Source organism: Cetorhinus maximus, chromosome 5 (assembly GCF_964194155.1).
Source record: "Cetorhinus maximus chromosome 5, sCetMax3.hap1.1, whole genome shotgun sequence".
NCBI lineage: Eukaryota > Metazoa > Chordata > Chondrichthyes > Lamniformes > Cetorhinidae > Cetorhinus > Cetorhinus maximus.
Genome location: NC_135883.1, coordinates 155,280,227 through 155,299,218, shown reverse-complemented (window position 1 = coordinate 155,299,218; position 18,992 = coordinate 155,280,227). Strand labels below are relative to the sequence as shown.

Sequence of the window (18,992 nt, the reverse complement as noted above, 5' to 3'; positions counted from 1 at the left end):
CTTCTAATCCCATCTCAGCTTTTCTCCCCTCTGAACTACTTTTCAGGATCCCATCCTCTGCCAATTTAGTTTAAATCCACCCCAACAGCATTGGCAAACCTCCATGCGAGGATGTTGGTCCCGTTCCTGTTCAGATGTAACCCATCCAAATTGTACAGGTCCCACCTCCCCCAGAAACGGTCCCAGTGCCTCAGGAATCTAAAGCCCTCCCTCCTGCACCATCTCTCCAGCCACGCATTCATCGGCTCTATCCTTCTGTTCCTATACTCACTACTGCGTGGCACCGAGAATAATCCGTAGATTATTACCTTTGAAGTCCTGCATTTCAATTTCCTACCTAACACTCTAAAGTCTGCTTGCAGGAACTCATTTCTCTTTCTTCCTATGTCATTGGCCCCAACATGGACCATGACCTCTGGCTGTTCACCCTCCCCCTTCAGAATGCCCTGCAGCCATTGCGTGACATCCTTGACCATGGCACCCTGGGGGTGGGGGACAACATACCACCCTGGAGTCATGTCTATGGCTGCAGAAGTGTCTGTCCACTCCCCTCACTACTGAATCCCCTGCCACTATTGCCCTTTCACACTTCTTCCTCCCCACTGAGCAGCTGGACCACCCACATTGCCAAGGCCTTTGCTCTGATTGGCCTCCACAAATGAACCGTCACTCTCACTGTTTTCCAAGGCTGAAAAATAGTTTGCGAGTGAGATGTACTCAGTGGATTCCCTCACTCCCTGCCTGGTCCCCTTCATCTGCCTGGCGGTCACTCATTCCCTCTCTGCTTGCACTTCCTTAAGCTGTGGGGCGACCATGTCCTGAAACGTGCTATGCACGAACCTCTCAGCCTCGGGAATGCACTGTAGTGTCCCCAGCTGCTGCTCAAGCTCCAAAACCTGAAGCTCGAGTTGCTCCAGTCGGAGGCACCTCCTGCACAAATGGTCATCCAGACCGGCAGGAGTGTCTAGGATTTCCCACATAGTGCAGGATGTGCAAATCATGGGACTGAGCTTCCCAGGCATATCTTAACTAAATAGAATATGGACCCTTGCTTTTATTTTACCCTTACTCCTACTTGAGCATAGACTAGATGCTAGATCCTCTAGATAGACTAGATCCTCTAGGTGCTGCTGACTGCCTGCCCCAGCGTCCTCCTCTCGCACTCTCCTCTAGTACATTCATAACATGGCCAAACAGGTTGATTATCAGCCTGTAAATCCACCTAATTCCCCTGAATGCAGGCGGTAAAAAGGAGATTTTCCTGGTCAGCCATAATGCAGAGCCATTGCCAAGCATATTCATGGACCAATCCAATCGAAGTTCATGGTGGCCAGCGCCCTCTTAGGGCATGGTACTTAAAGTAGGAGGAGGACAGGCATTATTACACTGTCAAAACATCTCAAAAGGCTTGACACAGTGACTTGACTTTGGAACATAGTGACTATTGTGTAAGCAATAGAGATCTGGCAGGGATCAGCATTGATGGTTTAAATTGTATTATTTTGTAGGCATTCTCATGACATGGCAGATAGACTCAGTGCCATGGGTTGTATGGCCACTTTCTGTAGGTAACACACGGCCATTGCTCTGTTTGGTCAGATTTGGTGAAATCAGTCCTACTGTGTGTGACTTTGCTTTCAGGCAGTTTCCTCTCTCCTAAATATCTGCACAGGTGACCAATATGTATCGTTGAATTCCTGGACTACTGAAGTCATACCTACAACGTAATCTCCAAATCCGATGGTACTGAGAGTAATGAAGGCAAAGTAAAAGCTTTCACCGTATGTCCAACCTTCTACATGGCTGAAGAGCAATGGCGGGAACACCAGAAATAGCACCGTGCCAATAATCAAGAAGAAAACCATTGTGAAAATCTTCGTCACTTGCTGCAAAAGGACAGAAAATGACATGTAAAAATAGGGGAATTTCTTTGTTAAAATATTTATTCCATAGGAACAGGTGTGGTCCATTTAACCCCTCGAGCCTGGTAGATCTGTATCTCAGCTCCATTTACCTGCCTTGGCACTGTATCCATTGTCGCATTTAATTAAAAAACTATCAACCTCAATTTTGAAATATTCAATTGTCCTAACCTGAACAGCCATTTAGAGATCCAGATTTCCCAATATTTCCAGAATTCCCAATTATCTTCACTTTATCACCTCAAGATGTTGACCCTGAGGTATGGATCATGCCATCTTTTACCTGGTACTTCATTCAAGTGCATGTGTGAGCCCAGACTGTCTGTTTGGCCATAGTTGATAACAGAACATGATCCTGTTCTTGGTTTATATCCTGTAGACTTTTCAACCAATAGCAGAGATAATCCTGAATAGCAGCCAGGAAAAGGAGTCTTGGCAGATTTTCTATCCTCTTTGGCCCGAGGACATTAAGGTCAGTTGTAGCACATTAACTACTGAGACCAGATTATTGATCAAACCTGAGATCTTCATGTCTTAATAAGGTTCAGCACCATTCTCCAGTTAAACCACTGGGGCAGTTCAAGAAACCAGACTAGTTTCAAAGCCAGAATAACCAGATTTACCAAATACTAAACAAAAATAAAATATTTGAGTGTTGCTGAAAAAGAGATATGTTGAAGCTTTTCATTTTGCACTCATCAGGGCACTTGCAAGAATACAATGTTAGTGGTAAACAACAATTTATACTGTATGAAAAAAGAGCGCTGATTGTTTGACAAGTGGACTCTGATTGGTAGAGGTGTTGCCATGGAGAATGCACCAGTGATGGTGACAGACAGTTTTCAAATAATGGTTGGCAGTTAACTGTCAGACACCATCACTGGTGCATTGTCCATGGCAATGCCTCTACCAATCAGAGTCCACTTGCCAAACAATCAGCACTCTCTTTGCATACAGTATAAATTGTTGTTTACCCCTTATGTTGGTATTCTTGTGAAATGTCTTGATGAGTGAAAGATGAAAATCTTCCACATGTCTCTTTTTTCAGCAATACTCAAGTTCAGTACAATAAAATATTTTATGATTACCAAGCAGCTGTTTTTGTTATTTTTCACCTTCTGCTGATATTCTTCAGCAGGAAAAAAAAAACACCACGTTAAGGGGTGTGCGAAAGTATTACTTATGGTGCTGGCACACAGTGCACACTCTTCACATTGGGCTGCATCTTCCGGTCGGCGAGCGGGGGGGGGGGCGGGGCCCGCTCACCAATGTGTAAAATGACGCGGGGTGACATCGGGCGGGCATCCCAACGTCACCCCGCGTCATTTACATTCTCAAGTCGGCTGCACACCCGCCGACCTGTTAACAGCCTATTAAGGCCATTAGGAAAGTAATTGAAATCATTAATGGACCTGCCCATTCAACCTTAAGGTTGGTGAACAGGCCGGGCTTCTGAAAAAACATGAAACCTCATCCACGGGCGGGATGAAGTTTCATGAGGGATTTAAAAATTTCAGAATATATTAAAATAAAGGTTATGGACATGTCTCAACTCATGTGACAGTGACAAGGCAGCAAATTTTTTTCTCATCTTTATTTAATGTTTCAAACCTGAGCCGATCTCCCTGGGGCAGCACTTTGCCTCAGGGAGATCTGTGCGCTCTTTCACGCGCATGCACGAAAGAGCACACTCCTGGCTCAGGGAATTCCCCCCCACCCACCCGCACAGGGAGCACATAGCGCTTCCTGATGGACGTAACGCTGGGCGGGCCCTTAATTGGCCCGCCCATGTAAAATAGTGGCTCGCCCTCGAGTGGGGGTGCCAGTTGAGGACCCGCCTGCCCGTGCCCGGTCCCGCACATCCCCCCCTCAACGGTGGGGGGAAATGTTGCGCATTATGTACTTCACAGGAAGAGCAGACCCAAAACTCAAGAAGTCAAAGTGACCAAAGAATGAAAAATTAATTTATCATCTGTAATGTCAACAAAGGTCTGAAGATTAATCATTGCACAGGAGGAGTCTATTCTACCCATTGTGTCTGTGACAGCTACTTGAAAGAATTGTCCAATTAGTCCCACTTAGCCCACACCCAAGCAATTTTCCCCTTTATGCATTTGCCCAATTGCCTTGAGCAAATTGTTGTTGAGTCAGCCTCCACCATCTTTCAGGCAGTGCATTCCAGACAGTAAAAATCTCGCTGCGGTAATATCATTGGTCCAAGCCCATCTACTTCTCAAATAAATTTGTTGCCATGCCCTATTCATTGTTGTTTGCCTATTCTTCTTATCCATGAATATTCAATCTGTAATCACTTTTGGCATCTAAGCTACACCCTTGGCATGCATTCATTTCTATACTGGAGTTCTACGGTTAACTGAGCATTCACTGAGTGTCCCAATACTGACATGGGCAAAGGTCAAGTTTTCCTTCCTGAGAAACTCCTATTAGCTATCTGGGTACGAAGCTTACCTTGTGGTTGCTTGATTTCTGAGCGCTTCTCTCCAGCCTCTTCAAGTAGCCATTCAGGCTTCTCCCCAGGATGTTCAAAAAGGTTAGGTTCAAAGGGACTCCAAATAATGCGTAGAACACGCAGAAAACTTGTCCTCCTACAGTGCTGGGAGACAGGTTACCAAAACCTGTCAAACCAGAGAAAAATTTTGAGTCTCTCGTTTGAGTTTCACATAGACTGAAATTTATTTATTTAGCGAATGCAAATCCCCAAAGCCAATCGACAGCCTCCTCATTTGCTGAGGTTAATGTGATCAGTCCACCAATTAGTCTGTCGAGGGTCACTCCTCCGTAATGTGCAGCGTTGTTTGTGCCTCTCCGCAAGTGCTTAAGGGGTTTGTACTGAGGGGACAATGGATCAGCATCCATTTCGTGCTCCCCGCCCTCATCAGCACCCAGGCACCCTTGGGGAAGTTAATGATCCTCCCAGCATACTGAATTCCAAAAGAAAATTAAAGGACTCCGAAAGAGCACCCCTTGCGGAATGCTAGACCCCTCAGAACCACCAGTCTCAACATATATCGAAATAACAGCAAATAATGGAGACCAAAATATGGGGCACAGGGTTAAGGAAAATGTTGTCCTAGATATCGGTCTGACTTAGAGAAACCATGGGATTGAATTTTATCGGCTCTGGAAGAGCTTGAAGGCGGGAAGGCTGGCAAAATGGTGCGGGAAGGTGGTGTGCCTGACATCCTTCCACTGCCATGTGGTCTTGCCAGCAGTGGAGAAGGTGGCAAACAGCCTGCCTGCCTGAAATCCAACTGGGCCACTTAAGTGACCAATTACGGGCCACTGCCTGCTTCTTTTGGCATATTTCTAGCATGGGGAGACTATCCAGTGAAACCTGGCCTCCCAGTGCAGAGTCTCCCAGGGGGCTCCAAGGGAGGGCCCTCCTTTTGGGCACTCCATGTTCCACTGAGAGGTGTCCTGGGGGCAATGGCCACCCCAGCAGCAAAGGTATTACCTTTCCTCAGTGACCACCGGTTCCCCCGACTCCACAACCCTTCCCATTGACGGGGCCTGCCTGCCTGGTCCCAGCACCCCAGAGCCCACTTACCTGTCTTTGAGAGTGTGGACATGCCTGTCTGGCAAGTCCAGCCCCAGCAATGACCACCACTAACAATGGCACTGTTGAGCTGTTGACCCTCTGATTAGCCAGCAGCTATTTGGAGCATGTGTCTGTTCTTAATCGAGATAGCTGTCCTGGCGGTGACCTTGGTCACTTGGTTGGCCACCATTGGGAAAATGTCTCTCAGGGTCCCGCTGTTGGTCTAAGCGAGATGGTCTACTACTTTCAGCCCCGGCAGTGTGGAACCACAAGCACCCCAGTAAAATTCAGCCCCCTGGAAGTTGTGGCTAAGTGAGGTTGAGGCTGAGGTAAGTTGTCGGACAAGGCATTGGATTTGTTACAAAGCCCACCTGTGATCTAACCGATCCTAGACTGCGTACGAACATGTGAATTAGGAGCAGGACTAGGCCACTCGGCCCCTCAAGCCTGCTCTGCCATTCAATAAGATCACGGCTGATCTGAATGTAACCTCAACATTCCTGCCTACCCCCGATAAACTTTCGCTCCCTTGTTAATCAAGAATCTATCTAGCTCTGCCTTAGAAATATTCAAAGACTCTGCTTCCACCGCCTTTTGAGGAAAAGAGTTCCAAAGACTCACAACTCTCTGAGAGAAAAAAATTTCTACTCATCTCTGTCTTAAATGAGCGACCCCTAATTTTTAAATAGCGACCCCTAGTTCTAGATTCTCCCACAAGAGGAAACATCCTCTCCACATCCACCCTGTTAAGACCCCTCAGGATCGTAAAGGTTTCAATTAAGTCGCCTCTTACTCTTCTAAATTCCAGTGGATACAAGACTAACCTGTCCAGCCTTTCCTCAGAAGACAACCCGCCCATTCCTGGTATTAATCTAGTAAACCTTCTCTGAACTGTTTCTAACGTATTTACATCTTTCTTTAAATAAGGAGACCTGTACCGTACACAATACTCCAGATGTGGTCTCACCATTGCCTGTATAACTGAAGCATAACCTCCCTACTTTTGTAATCAATTGCCCTCACAATAAATGATAACCTTCTATTAGCTTTCCTAAGTACCTGCTGTACCTGCATACTAACCTTTTGTGATTCATGCACTAGGACACCCAGATCCCTCTGAATCTCAGAGCTCCTCAATCTCTCACCATTTAGATAATAAGCTTTTTTTTTATTCTTCCTGCCAAAATGAACGATTTCACATTTGCCCACATTATACTCCATTTGCCAGATCTTTTCCCACTCACTTAACCTATCAATGTCACGTTGTAGCCTCCTTACGTCTTCCTCACAATTTATTTTCCTAATAAGCTTTGTGTTGTCAGCAAATTTAGCAACCATTCCTTTGGTGCCTTAAACCAAGTCATTTATATAAATTGGAAAAAGCTGAGGCCCCAGCACTGATCCTTGTGGCACACTACAGGTCACATCTTGTCAACCAGCAAAAAGACCCCTTTATGCCTGCTCTCTGCTTCCTGTTAGCTAGCCAGTCTTCTATCCATGCCAATATGTTATCCCCCACACCATGGGCTTTTATTTTCTACACTAACCTTTGATGTGGCACTTTATCAAATGTCTTCTGGAAATCTAAGTACAGTACATCCACTGGTTCCCCTTTATCCACAGCACATGTGACTCCTTCAAAGAACTCCATTAAATTGGTCAAAAATGATTTCCCTTTTACAAACCATGTTGACTCTGTCTGATTGCCTTGAATTTTTCTAAGTGCCCTGCTATAACATATTTAATAATAGCTTCTAACATTTTCCCTATGACAGATGTTAGGCTCACTGGCCTATAGTTTCCTGCTTTCTGTCTCCCTCCCTTGCTACTGGCTGCAACAAGTGCAGAAATGTTCCATTCACCAGCAATTTATGAGGGGGGCCACAATCATGGTGAAATGCCCAAATCATTGGAAAAGAACGGGGTAAATTTCAGACTTTGCATCACTTGCAAGGAGCATCAGCCACCAAAAGCACATCGAAGAAACAAATTGTGCTGATTTTCTAACCATTTAAATGAACTGACAGGAGATAATCTGTGAGACACACCTAAAATTTCTAATATGCACTTTCACCAGGCAAGGCTCCCACCGAATGTATGAAGCTGAAAATTGCCCCTGCCAAAATCCAAGTCTTGAGTCAGAAAGACAAAAATAAAAATCAGTAAGGCATTTGAACATAACTCTTTACCTATTGTAGTCACCACGGTTCCTGCAAAGAAAAATGAACTACTGAAGTCCCAGTTGCTTGGGTTGGTGGAGTTTCCTGTTGGATTTACACCTTTATCCCAGGCATCTATAATAATCTTAAATAAATGAGAGAATGGAGATTAGTACTAAAGTTCCAAAGCTTAACTGTAACCGCGAAAAGCAAATCAGGATGGGAGACAAATAAGTCTTCAATTATTTTGATTGTACTTCAATAATGTTATTGACAGAATATTCTATAGGTGGCAGATTTTTCCCTTTGGTGCTTGAGCATTGCAGATCACCAACTCACAGTTCTGACACCCTCAATGCATTAAAAGAACATAAGGCACATCACAGGTGTAAAGGAGGGGATCACTGAGTCTTTATGAGAGGGTGAGGAGAGGTAAGCAAGAACTTGGTTGAAGAGGTTTGTGGGAGGTTTTTGAATGTGTAGTTGCTAAGTGTTCTTGTTGTCTTTGGTTCCCAGATGTTGGTAATAATCACACACATTAAGCTTGGAAAGATCAGAACTCTTTAAATTGCCATGCTGCCTTGTACAAGAGGAACCAGTTTGAACTGGTTATGTTATACATCGCATCAGCATCAAATACAGCCATGAAATATGGCCCCCTGGAACACTTACACATAACAATTAATTCCAAGCTAATTATTTACTAGCTCTTTACAGATATTTACAGATAATACAGCTATATATAACAGAGGGTTAGAGAGGCAATGGGGTTTGGGGAAGGGGTTACAAAGATTAGGACCAAAGTAGCCAAGAGTTCTGCAACCGAATATAGAGGAGAGAAAGGGAGGAATGCAAGAAGTCAGAATCAGAGATAGGGTGGGACAGAACAACGAAAAGATTTGTAGGAATGACAAATATTTTTGGATGTGTTCTGTTGGGGAACAAGGAGATATGGAATTTACTAGAGATTGGGGAAGTGGACTAGTGAGGGAGTTGGGGAGGGGGTGGGGATGCAGAATGGAATAGAATGGAATATGAATGATGTGGAGTTTGTGAAGAGAGGAGTTTGGGAGGTCAGCAGTGAAGGTGTTGGAGAAACCCAGTAATCAGAAGACAGAGATTCATGCCAAAACACCAAGGGAAAAATTTTTCTCCCGTTGGGGGGAAGTGCAGGAGCGGGCGCAGGCAGGCGTGACTCCAATCGGCACCCTCAATCGGGGGTGCGCCGCCATTTTACGTGGGCAGGGCAATTAAGGCTCACCCAGTGTGACGTCCGCCAGGAAACGCTATACGCTCCCTGTGTGGGCGGTGGGGGGTGGAATTCCCTCAGCCGGAGTGTGCTATTTCGTGCATGCGCATGAAAGAGCGCACTCATCTCCCTGAGGCAAAGTGCTACCTCAGGGAGATCACCTCGGTATTAAAACTTTTAAGACAAATGTTTAAAAAATTTCCCTGACATGTCCCCTTATTTGACATTGTCAGATGAGTTGGGACATGTCCATCACTTTTACTCAAACCTTTATTAAATATTTTAAAACCCTCATGAAACCTCATCCCACCCGTGGATGAGGCTTCATGCTTTTTCTTAAGCCCGCCAGATCTCCTGACATGCCCGCCAGCCCTAAAGTTGGATGGGCAGCCCTATCAATTACCTAAATTGGTTTATTAATGGCCTCAATAGGCCGTTGACAGGTCGGCGGGTACACAGCCGACTCGGCTGCACCCCCCCACCAACCTGAAACTGGAAATGACGTGGGGTGATGTCAGGAGCTCTGCCCGACGTCACCCTGTGCCATTTTACGCGTCGGCGAGCGGGCCCCGCCCCCCACTCACCGACCAGAAGACCCTCCCCCAAAGCACCAAGGACATTCTGAGATGTAGAGAACAAATCACGTCAACACAGGTCTTCCATCTGTTCAAGGCATTAGGGCTCAAAAGTTATAACTAAGACATTCTGAATGACACTAGGACAGTGTGTTAATGGTCTTTCAGAGTAGGGGAAAATCCCTCAGGCGACTGAATGCACGGGATCCATAATAATTCTAATTGACGTGTTTTTGGTTAGGAAACAGGGTCAATGGACTGGGTGGCCTTTGCTTCATCTGTAATTTCTTTGCTGTGCAGCCTACCAGAGGGATCTTGGATTCAAACGTGTAATATTAGAGCTGCAAGCATTGTAGTAACGGAATCCTTGGGAATGTTTGCAAGGCTGTAAAGTGTGTAAACCTAAGAGATTTCAGAGAATAGATGTTTCTGTCCAACTGTTGTTACGACTGGCTAGTAGATGTGTTAAAATAAAGCCTTCTAAATGTATTTTAAAATGTATTAAAGAAAAGACTTGCATCTATGTAGTAACTTCTCTGACCTGAGAATGTCCTGAAATGCCTTACAGCCAGTGGTGCACTTTTTAAGTGTAATTACCATTCTAATTCCCCACATTGGGTGTACTTGAGGATGTTAAGGATTTTTTAATGTTCTTTCGTGGGATGTGGGTGTTGCTGGCAAGGCCAGCATTTATTGCTCATTCCTATTTGCCCTTGAGCCACCTTCTTGAACCACTGAAGTCCATTTGGTGTAGGTACATCCCCGGTGCTGTTAGAAAGGGGATTCCCTAAGGTGCCATATCAATGAAAATTGTTTTTCCTTTCCTTTTGATATCGAAAACATCTCAAATGCCATATGGAGGGGCAGAAAAAACTGATAAAAGAAATAAAGGAGTAGTATTCAATTTACGGTGTGAAAGTTAAGAGAAATGACTGGAATCTTGGTCAACCAATCTTGGGTTTTGAAAAGCTTTCCAAAGGAGGATAGAGTATAGAAAGGAAAAATAATTTAGGGAGGATATGCCAGAGTAGGGGGTCAGTGGTTTGAAGACCATGCAACCAAGGTCAGATGAAAGGAAATAAGGATGAACAAAAGGTCAGAGGAGTAAAAATGATCTTTATCGTCTTTCTGTACATGAGGAGCATGACAGGAGTATAACCTGCTATCCATATCCTTTATTAATGTTCACTAGTATTACCCCCTTATCCATTATCATGGGTCTCTAGCGGTTTTCTTACTAAGGGCGGAATCATCCAGTCCCATTGGCGCAGGCATCATGGTGAGCGTGAACGGGCAATACAGCGAGAAGGTAAAAAATCGGTTTCACGCCGTCGTGAAACCAGTTTGCGATCATCCACTCCGCCCGTCAATGGCGGGCCATGTTTCCCACCGCCGCACGTTGGGGAACTAATTTCAGTTCTTTAGCCTCTCATCATAAGCTCCGCTCGCCAGAATCATCTTTCCACATCTAATTTACCGCCCACATGGGCGTGGCTTCAGAAGGCCATGCTTCACGACTGCCTTTAAAAGGCATGCGCCTGGCGAGCTGGGCTTCGCGGGGAGCTCGGCAGTGAGTGCGTACAAACTTAGGAAGCACTTGCAAGCAGCACCCATAGGGCATCAAAGACGTGGTGCCGCGCACTGGAGAAGCGGGGGCCGCTTTTTCCCAGATGGCTTTCAGTGCAGTGCTGAGGCGAGGGCTGCAGTGCGGGTGGGGCCGGGGGACTGCAGGGGCTGGTCAGCACAGACTGAAGGATGTACACCAGCACACACCGGGGTGGGGGAGGCGGAGCAGGGGGGCGGGGCGGAGGAGGCACTTAGAAAAGCTTGTGAAAAGTGAGCATTCTTCCAGAGCTGAGACCATTCAGCTGCAGCTCCATTGACACGCTCGGAGTCGGGCCTCTGTAGAATTTCTGTCCACTCAAACAGCGCCTAAACACAAATGTGCCACCAAATGCTCCTGAACTTTTCACCCCTCGGGCGCAGACTGAAAATGAATGTGTGGATTAGGGAGCAGCGGGACAATTGGCCAACTGGGCAAGCTGTAGAACCCCCCTTGCAAAAGGTGGCCATGGCGCAATCATTGGTGGAGATGCTCACAGCCCCTTGCAATGTCTTTATTAAGGCTTGGACCAGTATCCATCATGGTTCAAGCTAACAGCGCAGCCATGCAGTGCGGGTTAGGGGAACGCCTGTGCCTGAGCTGAGAGTACAGCATGCAGTCCAGTGGGCAAAGCTGCCGCCAATCGGTCAACTGGAATGGGGCGGAGGTGAATGGAGTTTCAGACAGCCAATGAGTGCACTAAACACTGGCCATCCAAGTGGTGGCCAGCACTTTCCTGCATGTGTGAAGGGGCCTTCAGATGTAAACAAAAGAGGTTCTTAGGACACCTATGCTAACCCATGCTACTCTCTCTTTGATCCTGCAGGAGGAGAACAACAGGATCGTGGAGCCTGGTGATTTAGTGGCATGTCTCATGGCTTACAGAGAGCAGAGAAGAAGTGTGGCTGAGGCACCTGGCTTGGCTAAGGGAGGAGCATCGCCCTCAAGATGGAAGGGCAGCAGGGCCTGCTGCAGATGCAGCTGAAGGTCCACAGAGAGCTGTCGTTTGTAGGCACCTCACTAGACCCAGGATCTATGGACGGTGCTTGTCATTCCTGTCGATGACCGAGAACCAGTGTCGCCGAAGACTGCGCATGTCTAGGGAACTGGTCGGTCACATATGCCACATGTTGCAGCTTTGGCGCCACACGGGCATCCACTGCCAGTGGCCGCAGTGTTCAATTTTTATGCCAGTGGCTCCTTCCAGGGCTCCACAGGTGACCTGCGTGGGATCTTGCAAGCCTCCACGCACAAGTGTGCCCAGGAGGTCACAGTGAGCCCCACCTCAAAGGTGCTGAGAGCACACAGAGCAAATGACGGAACTCTGTGACCCCTGCCCACAACATTCTGGTAGCAATGACAAGCACCATCGAGGTGCAGGCATCAGTAATGTGTCCAGTGAGTGTGAAGCCGGACCATCACTTTGGTCTGAAGGTTACACACTGCACAGGGAAGAGGCCCTGGACTGAGATACCTGCCTTTGTATTGTGCAGGAACCAAGGTTTCACACCTGAGTGACACGAACACTGCTCATCATAACAAGGAGCCATAGGCAGGGAGACACTCTTTGGAGTTTATTTACAATAGTGAACATTAAGTACAAGTGATTAACACAGTGCCCAGGCTAGGCAACTACATCTTCTTCACCTTCCTAACCCTGCCGCTACGCCTTGGTACTTACCCGACATCCACAGTGGAGGTGGAGGCAGCCTGCTGACTGCTACATCCTGTCTGTGATAACCTTGGCGGGCGTCCTCTGGAGGGCCAAGACCTGGAGGGCCCCGGCCTGCTTTGGGTGTCCTGCTGTGGGCCAGCTGCACCCTCTTCAGCCTGTGGAGCTGGAGTTCGGGGGTCACAGGAAGAGAGGACTTGGATCGGCCGTTCATTCCCAGAGTCACCTGGGTGGGTGGCCGCGGGGTGTTGAGCTGCTGATCCTCCTCCCTATGGGTGCCCAAGGGCCCCAGGCTGACTCCTTGAGGAGAAGGGGAAGCTGAAGTGTGATCGAGCTGCCTCGCACCCTTCTTGCGTACGCACTGTTGGAGGCCAACGATAGCATTAGTGATGAGTGCAGCCTGCAGAGCAGTGCAGGACCAATGTCCTGGACCACAGTCTCCATGGCGGCCGCCATTCTGCCAGTGTTGACCTCGGTGCGTCGGCATGCCGGCGCTATCACCTCGGACTGAAGGTGGACAGACTCCTCCATTGTCCTTTGCAATCTGAGGAATGCACCAGACATCCCTTTCCTGATGTTCCCATCATTGTCTTTGCAGCTCCACCAACTGATTGAGGACCAAGTCCAGAGGGTCATCATCTGACTCAGACTCAGCAGAATCCTCGCCTCCAGGAGTCCTCCGAGTGCCAGCGACCAAGGGTGTCCCTGCCTCCACCTGCTATGGAACAGATTGTGTGCAGTACTCAACAGATTGTGACCCCAAGGCTGCTCTACATCTAGGTCCCACCGAGGTGTGTGTTGCTGCGCTGGTGGAGGGCGTGGGTCAGTGCCGTGACGGGTCTTCAATGGTGCTGCCCTCAGGGTCCTCATTCAAGGTGCTCTCGGCGCTGGGGTCCGGGTCAAGGTTGCTTGAGGGCGACGTGTCAGATGTGCCTAAGAGAGAAAGTGGAGATTATTAGTGCTTGGCAGCCACGTTGAACTCAGAACAGAGTAGCATTGAGAGATGGATCATGTGGTGCAGGATCTGCCACAGGAACAGTCGATGTCAGCTTCAACGTGCGATGCTCAAACGGAGTGAGGCCCTTGATGTCCGGCCCCGAGTCTGGGATATCTCCTGTTGATTGTGCGCGATATTGTCCTGCTTAAAGACAGATGGAGAGAGTGTGAGCAAGACACATGCCAGGCCAAATGGGAAAGATGGCAGGCATGTGTGTGTGCTGAGTGGAGCCATGGACGGGATGAGGAGGCGGTCTCCAGAGGAGATGAGGCCAGACGAGATGCGAGGGTGTATGTGAGAGAGTGAGTGGTAGTGAGCTGGCAGTGAGTGAGATACCAGTGAATGTGTGATGGTCTTGTGAGTGTGTGAGTTGAGAGTGATGAGATGGTTGACCATGTACTCTGGGGGCATGAATGAGATCATTCATCCTTTTTCTGCACTGGATCGCTGACCTTTTGTGTGCAACGTTGGCACTGATCACCACTGCCACCGCCTCCCAAGCCAGAGTGGTGAGACTGATGGACCTCCTGCGGCCAGAGATGGGGTAAATGACATAGCAGCGGGCCTCCACAGCATCTAAAAGGCATCCCATGGAGGCACCACTGAATCGGGGGAACTGCACTCGTACTGGCTTCTGAGGTGATGTCTTCACAGGAGCAGTCCTGGGCTGCAAGTATTGAAAATTGTGTGCACGGCTGCATTTTAAATATGGCGCTCGGCGTGAGAAAGCAGCGAGGTAGTGGAGTGGCGGGCCAATCGGAGACCACCTGCCAGCGATCCGGCATGTTTCTCGTGTCTGCACAATTTATGAGGTGGGAAGGGGACAATACGACGCAAAAACCCGCCATTGCAGCCATTAGGTAAAACGTCTTTATTCACACCTGCTACAGCATTTAGTACAAATCTGGGATGATTCCACATTAACTATTATGCCTGACAAATATGTTGGCCCTGATAATACTCTTAGCTCTGGCGATCATAGGTTCAAGCCCTACTCCAGAGACCTGAGCACATAATTCAGGCTGACACTTCAGTTCAACATTGAGGGAGTGCCACAATGTCAGACATTAAATATGTCTACATGCTCAGGTAGACGTAAAAAGTCTCTTGGCACAAGTTAAAGAGATGAAGAATTCTCCCAGTGCTGTCAAATATTTATCCCTAAACCAACACCACTGGAAGCAGTTTATCTCTTTGTTCATCTCAATGCTGTTTGTGGAGCCTTGACATATGCGAATTGTCTGCTCATCTGTCTACATTACGGCAGCAACTAACCTACAAAATATTTCAATAGCTGTGAAAGGCTTTATGACATCCCAAGGATGTGAAATACGTGTTTTCTCTGACAAGTAAATTGCTTCAAATGGGAAGGAATAAAAGCAAGGCACATACTTTGTGAATGATGCTTATAGATGAATTTGACAATGCCTAAGAGTCCCGTTAGACACAACGGCCAGAATTTTCCAGCCCCTCACGCCAGCGGGATCTTCCAGCCCTGCCGATGTAAACAGAGCTTTCAATGGCTCGCCGGCCCCAGTGCAGGAGAACCCACCGTGGAGGGGTGCTGGAAAACTCCGGCCAACATATCCAAGGAGTACAGAGCTGAAAACAAGCTGAATGTTGAAATATGTAACCAACAACTGAATATAAGTCAAAGAAAGTCACAATCAAACCATTATGATCTGATTAGATCATATGTGAGTAGTGTGTCCATTCCGATCACCAAGATAGTGGGGAGATATTCAAGCGCTGGAGAGTACATGAACTCACCCTTAATGCCAGGGGTCTGAGTTGTGAGTAAAAACTGGAGAAATGGATTTTTCAACTTTGAAAGATGACCTTATGGAGATGTGTAAGATAATATTAATGGAATGGAAATATAAATTCAGAAAATTAATTGAAACTAAGTTGAAAGAATTGGATAAGTCTAGGTGTGTCCAAACTTCTTCTACTCTTCTTGAACTCTCTGTCTGAAGGCAGGTCCTTGGTGATTATTTGCCACACCAAAGAAAAGTGCCATGATTTTTGCTTGCGGCTGCATTAGAGTGCTTAAGTTGGAGTTTGGTGAGAGAGGGACTTTTAAGGGTTAATTTCTACCTAAAGTCTAATCTTTCTGAAATTTAGAGCTAACTAAAAGTTGCTTTTTGGGTTGGGAGAAAGTGAGTTTTAGTTCAGCTTTAAAACAGGCTCTGCTTGCAGCTGTAACTAGTTAATTAGTTAACTGGCTTAAGCAGGTTTTCAGAAGCCTGATTCAGACAGCATAAAAGCAAGCCATCTAGAGTTCTGCTTCACTCTGCACTTGAGTGCTGCTTTGAGCTGCATTAGAGTATTTTAGTTTGGTGAGAGAGGGAGTTTGCTGAAGAGGGAAGAAGGTGATTCTTTCATTTTCTACCTTTCCTAAGAAAGAAGTGCAGCAGCCTTGGTAAGTAGGACCTGGTGAGTATTTCTTCTGTCCTTAATATTCTCTAAGCTAGAGAAAGTAAAAGTAAAGGGAGTAATTTAAGGGTAAGTCATGGCGGGACAGCTCGGCCAAGTGGAATGCTCCTCCTGTATGAAGTGGGAAGTCAGGGACACTTCCAGTGTCCTGGGTGACCACGTGTGCAGGAAATGTCTCCAGCTACAGCTGCTCGAAATCCATGTTTTGGAGCTTGAGCAGCAGCCAGAGTCACTGTGGAGCATCCATAAGGATGAGATTTTTGTTGACGGCATGTACAGTGAGGTGGTCACACCACAGGTAAAGAGTGCACAGGCAGAAAGGGAATGGGTGACCACCAGACAGAGTAAAAACACTAGCAGATAGTGCAGGAGTTCCCTGGGTCCATCTCCCCCTCCAACAGATTTTCTGTTTTACTTTGTGCTGGGAGAGATGTTTCCTCAGGGGAATGCAGCAAGAGTCAAGAGTGGCTCAGCTGCACAGCGGGGCAGAAAAAAAAGTGGGGATTCTACCGTAAGGGGAATAGTTAAAGGTTTCTGTGGCCACAGGTGTGACACCAGGATGGCATGTTGCCTCCCTGCTGCTAGGGTCAAGATGTCACTGAGCAGCTGCAGGATATTCTGAAGAGGGAGAAAGCCCATAAAGATGAATGAATTTCATATTTTTTATATAGTGTCCTCTTATGCCAGGAGGAGCAGGTGTGTTTTTCCTCAACCCACAAGTTGGAAACAATGGTCCTCCCTGACCCCAACTGCAACTGGGGCCAGTCCAGGAACATGTGATTTTTGATCCTTTACATGATATAATTCTGAGAAGTATAATTCTCTTTCAAGCCAGAATACAGATAATTTTTAAAATGAACGCAACTTAAGTTCCCCGGGATTCCAAAGAAGAATTGTAAACTGTGAGGAGAACAGTGTAGAACTTCAAAAGGACATTGACACATTGGTGGAGTGGGCAGATAGGTGGCAGATGAAGTTCAATGTGAAGAAGTTTGAGGTGATACACTTTGGTACCAAGAACATGGAGAGACAGTATAAAATAAAGGATACTATTCTAAAGAGTGTGCAGGAGCAGAGAGACCTGGATGTATATGTACATCAGTCATTATAGGTAAAGAGAGCTGTTTCTAAAGCATACAGTATTCTAGGCTTCATTATTAGGGGCATAGAGTATAAGAGCAGGGAGGTTTTGATGAACTTATATAAGACGCTGGTTAGACCTCAGCTGGAGTATTGTGTACAGTTCTGGGTGCCACACTATAGGAAGGATGTGAACGCATTGGAGAGAGTGCAGAAGAGGCTTATAAGATTGGTTCCAGGGATGAGACTCTTCAATTATGGGGAAAGATTGGAGAAGTTGGGACTGTTTTCCTTGGAGAGGAGAAGGCTAAGAGGAAATTTAATAGAAGTTTTTAAAATCATAAGGTGTCTGGACAGAGTAGATAGGGAGAAACTGTCCCTGCTCGTAAATGGATTGAGAACCAGAGGGAACAGTATTTAAAGTGTTTTGCAAAAGAAGCAAATGCGAGGTGAGAAAAAACATTTTCACGCAGCGAGTGGTTAGGGTTTGAAATGCACTGCCTGGAAGTGTGGTGGAGGCAGGTTCAATTGAAGCATTCAAGAGGGCATTGGATGATTATTTAAATAGAAACAATGTGCAGGGTTATGGGGGAAAAGGCAGGAGATTGGTACTAAGTTAAAATGCTCAGAGAGCTGACACAATGGGCTGAATGACCTCCTTCTGCACTGTAATAATTCTGTGATTCTGTAGAATCAGACTGGACTCGAAACATTAGCTCTGGAGATGCTGCTAGACATGCTGAGTTTTTCCAGCTTCTGCTTTTATTTCAGATTTCCAAAATCCACAGTATTTCGCTTTTATTGAAAACAACTTAACCTGGTTCAGTCCCTACTGTTGTTGGGTGTTGGTTACATCTTGGGAAGTTTTAATGAAGTCTTCGTGGTTTGAAGTAGGTTAATTGTAAGTCTTTATTAACGACTGGAACTAATTACAAATATACAGTAAGGGTACAAGCTAGGAGCTGTCTCCATGCTTGGGTCTGTACGCGCTTGCAACACCACACTGACCCCTAGGTACGGATCATGTGTTCTCTTACATCGCTGCGTGGACGGTACTATACTCAGTCCCACATTAACCCTATGTGTGCCAGACCCTTATACTATACCTACCACTGACACTTAAACATATTTAATCAATGTTGGCATTGACATTTCTTAATTTGTTTTTGTTAATCAATAATGATTATTGTTATGGACAGGAGGGGAGGTTAATTTAAACTGCAGTAATTTCTCCTCTCACCACCCATCCATAAACAGAAAGGTGCTTTGATTTGCTTCCCTTTCTATCATGGTGGCGTATTTCCCAACCCCTTGTTTTTTTTTTTTGTGATCCAATTTTCTATTGATAACCCGACAGCAAACTTGTGATAGGATGAACTCAAAGGGTTAGTTTATCGCTCACACTCAAAACACAGGAGGAGGGTTCGCAACCTTGCCTCCACACTCATAAAATGAAGAGAGGGATAGAGAACAAAGACCACAGAGAAAATAAACATTGGTTCACGTGGGTTCCAGAGTCCAAAATTAAAGTCCAATGAGGTATTCTTTCACGGAGGTTGTTGGGCTGAAAACCAATGTTGTGAAATTATCTGGTGGTGTTGACTTCACATGCTGAGATAGGCATGCAGAGATGAATTAGTCTTGTAGGCAATGGTACAGAACTTCCGACAGAAGCAGTGTAGATGGGGTAGGATGTCCAACCTGGGCAGCACTCCTTTCTGTGTGTGGCTGCTAGTCAGA

General features: G+C 46.5%; 1 protein-coding gene across 1 annotated transcript in view; it reads right to left on the bottom strand.

Moving 5' to 3' along the window:
• The window catches only part of LOC144681034 (potassium channel, subfamily K, member 16-like), a 32,278-nt gene that overhangs the window by 5,149 nt on the left and 8,137 nt on the right, over positions 1-18,992 (bottom strand). Inside the window, exons 2-4 of the mRNA XM_078542718.1 lie at positions 7,671-7,785; positions 4,392-4,558; positions 1,718-1,886 (exon numbers count right to left, since the gene is read on the bottom strand). Coding sequence (XP_078398844.1) covers positions 1,718-1,886; positions 4,392-4,558; positions 7,671-7,785 — 451 coding nt within the window. The remainder of the gene's footprint in view (positions 1-1,717; positions 1,887-4,391; positions 4,559-7,670; positions 7,786-18,992) is intronic.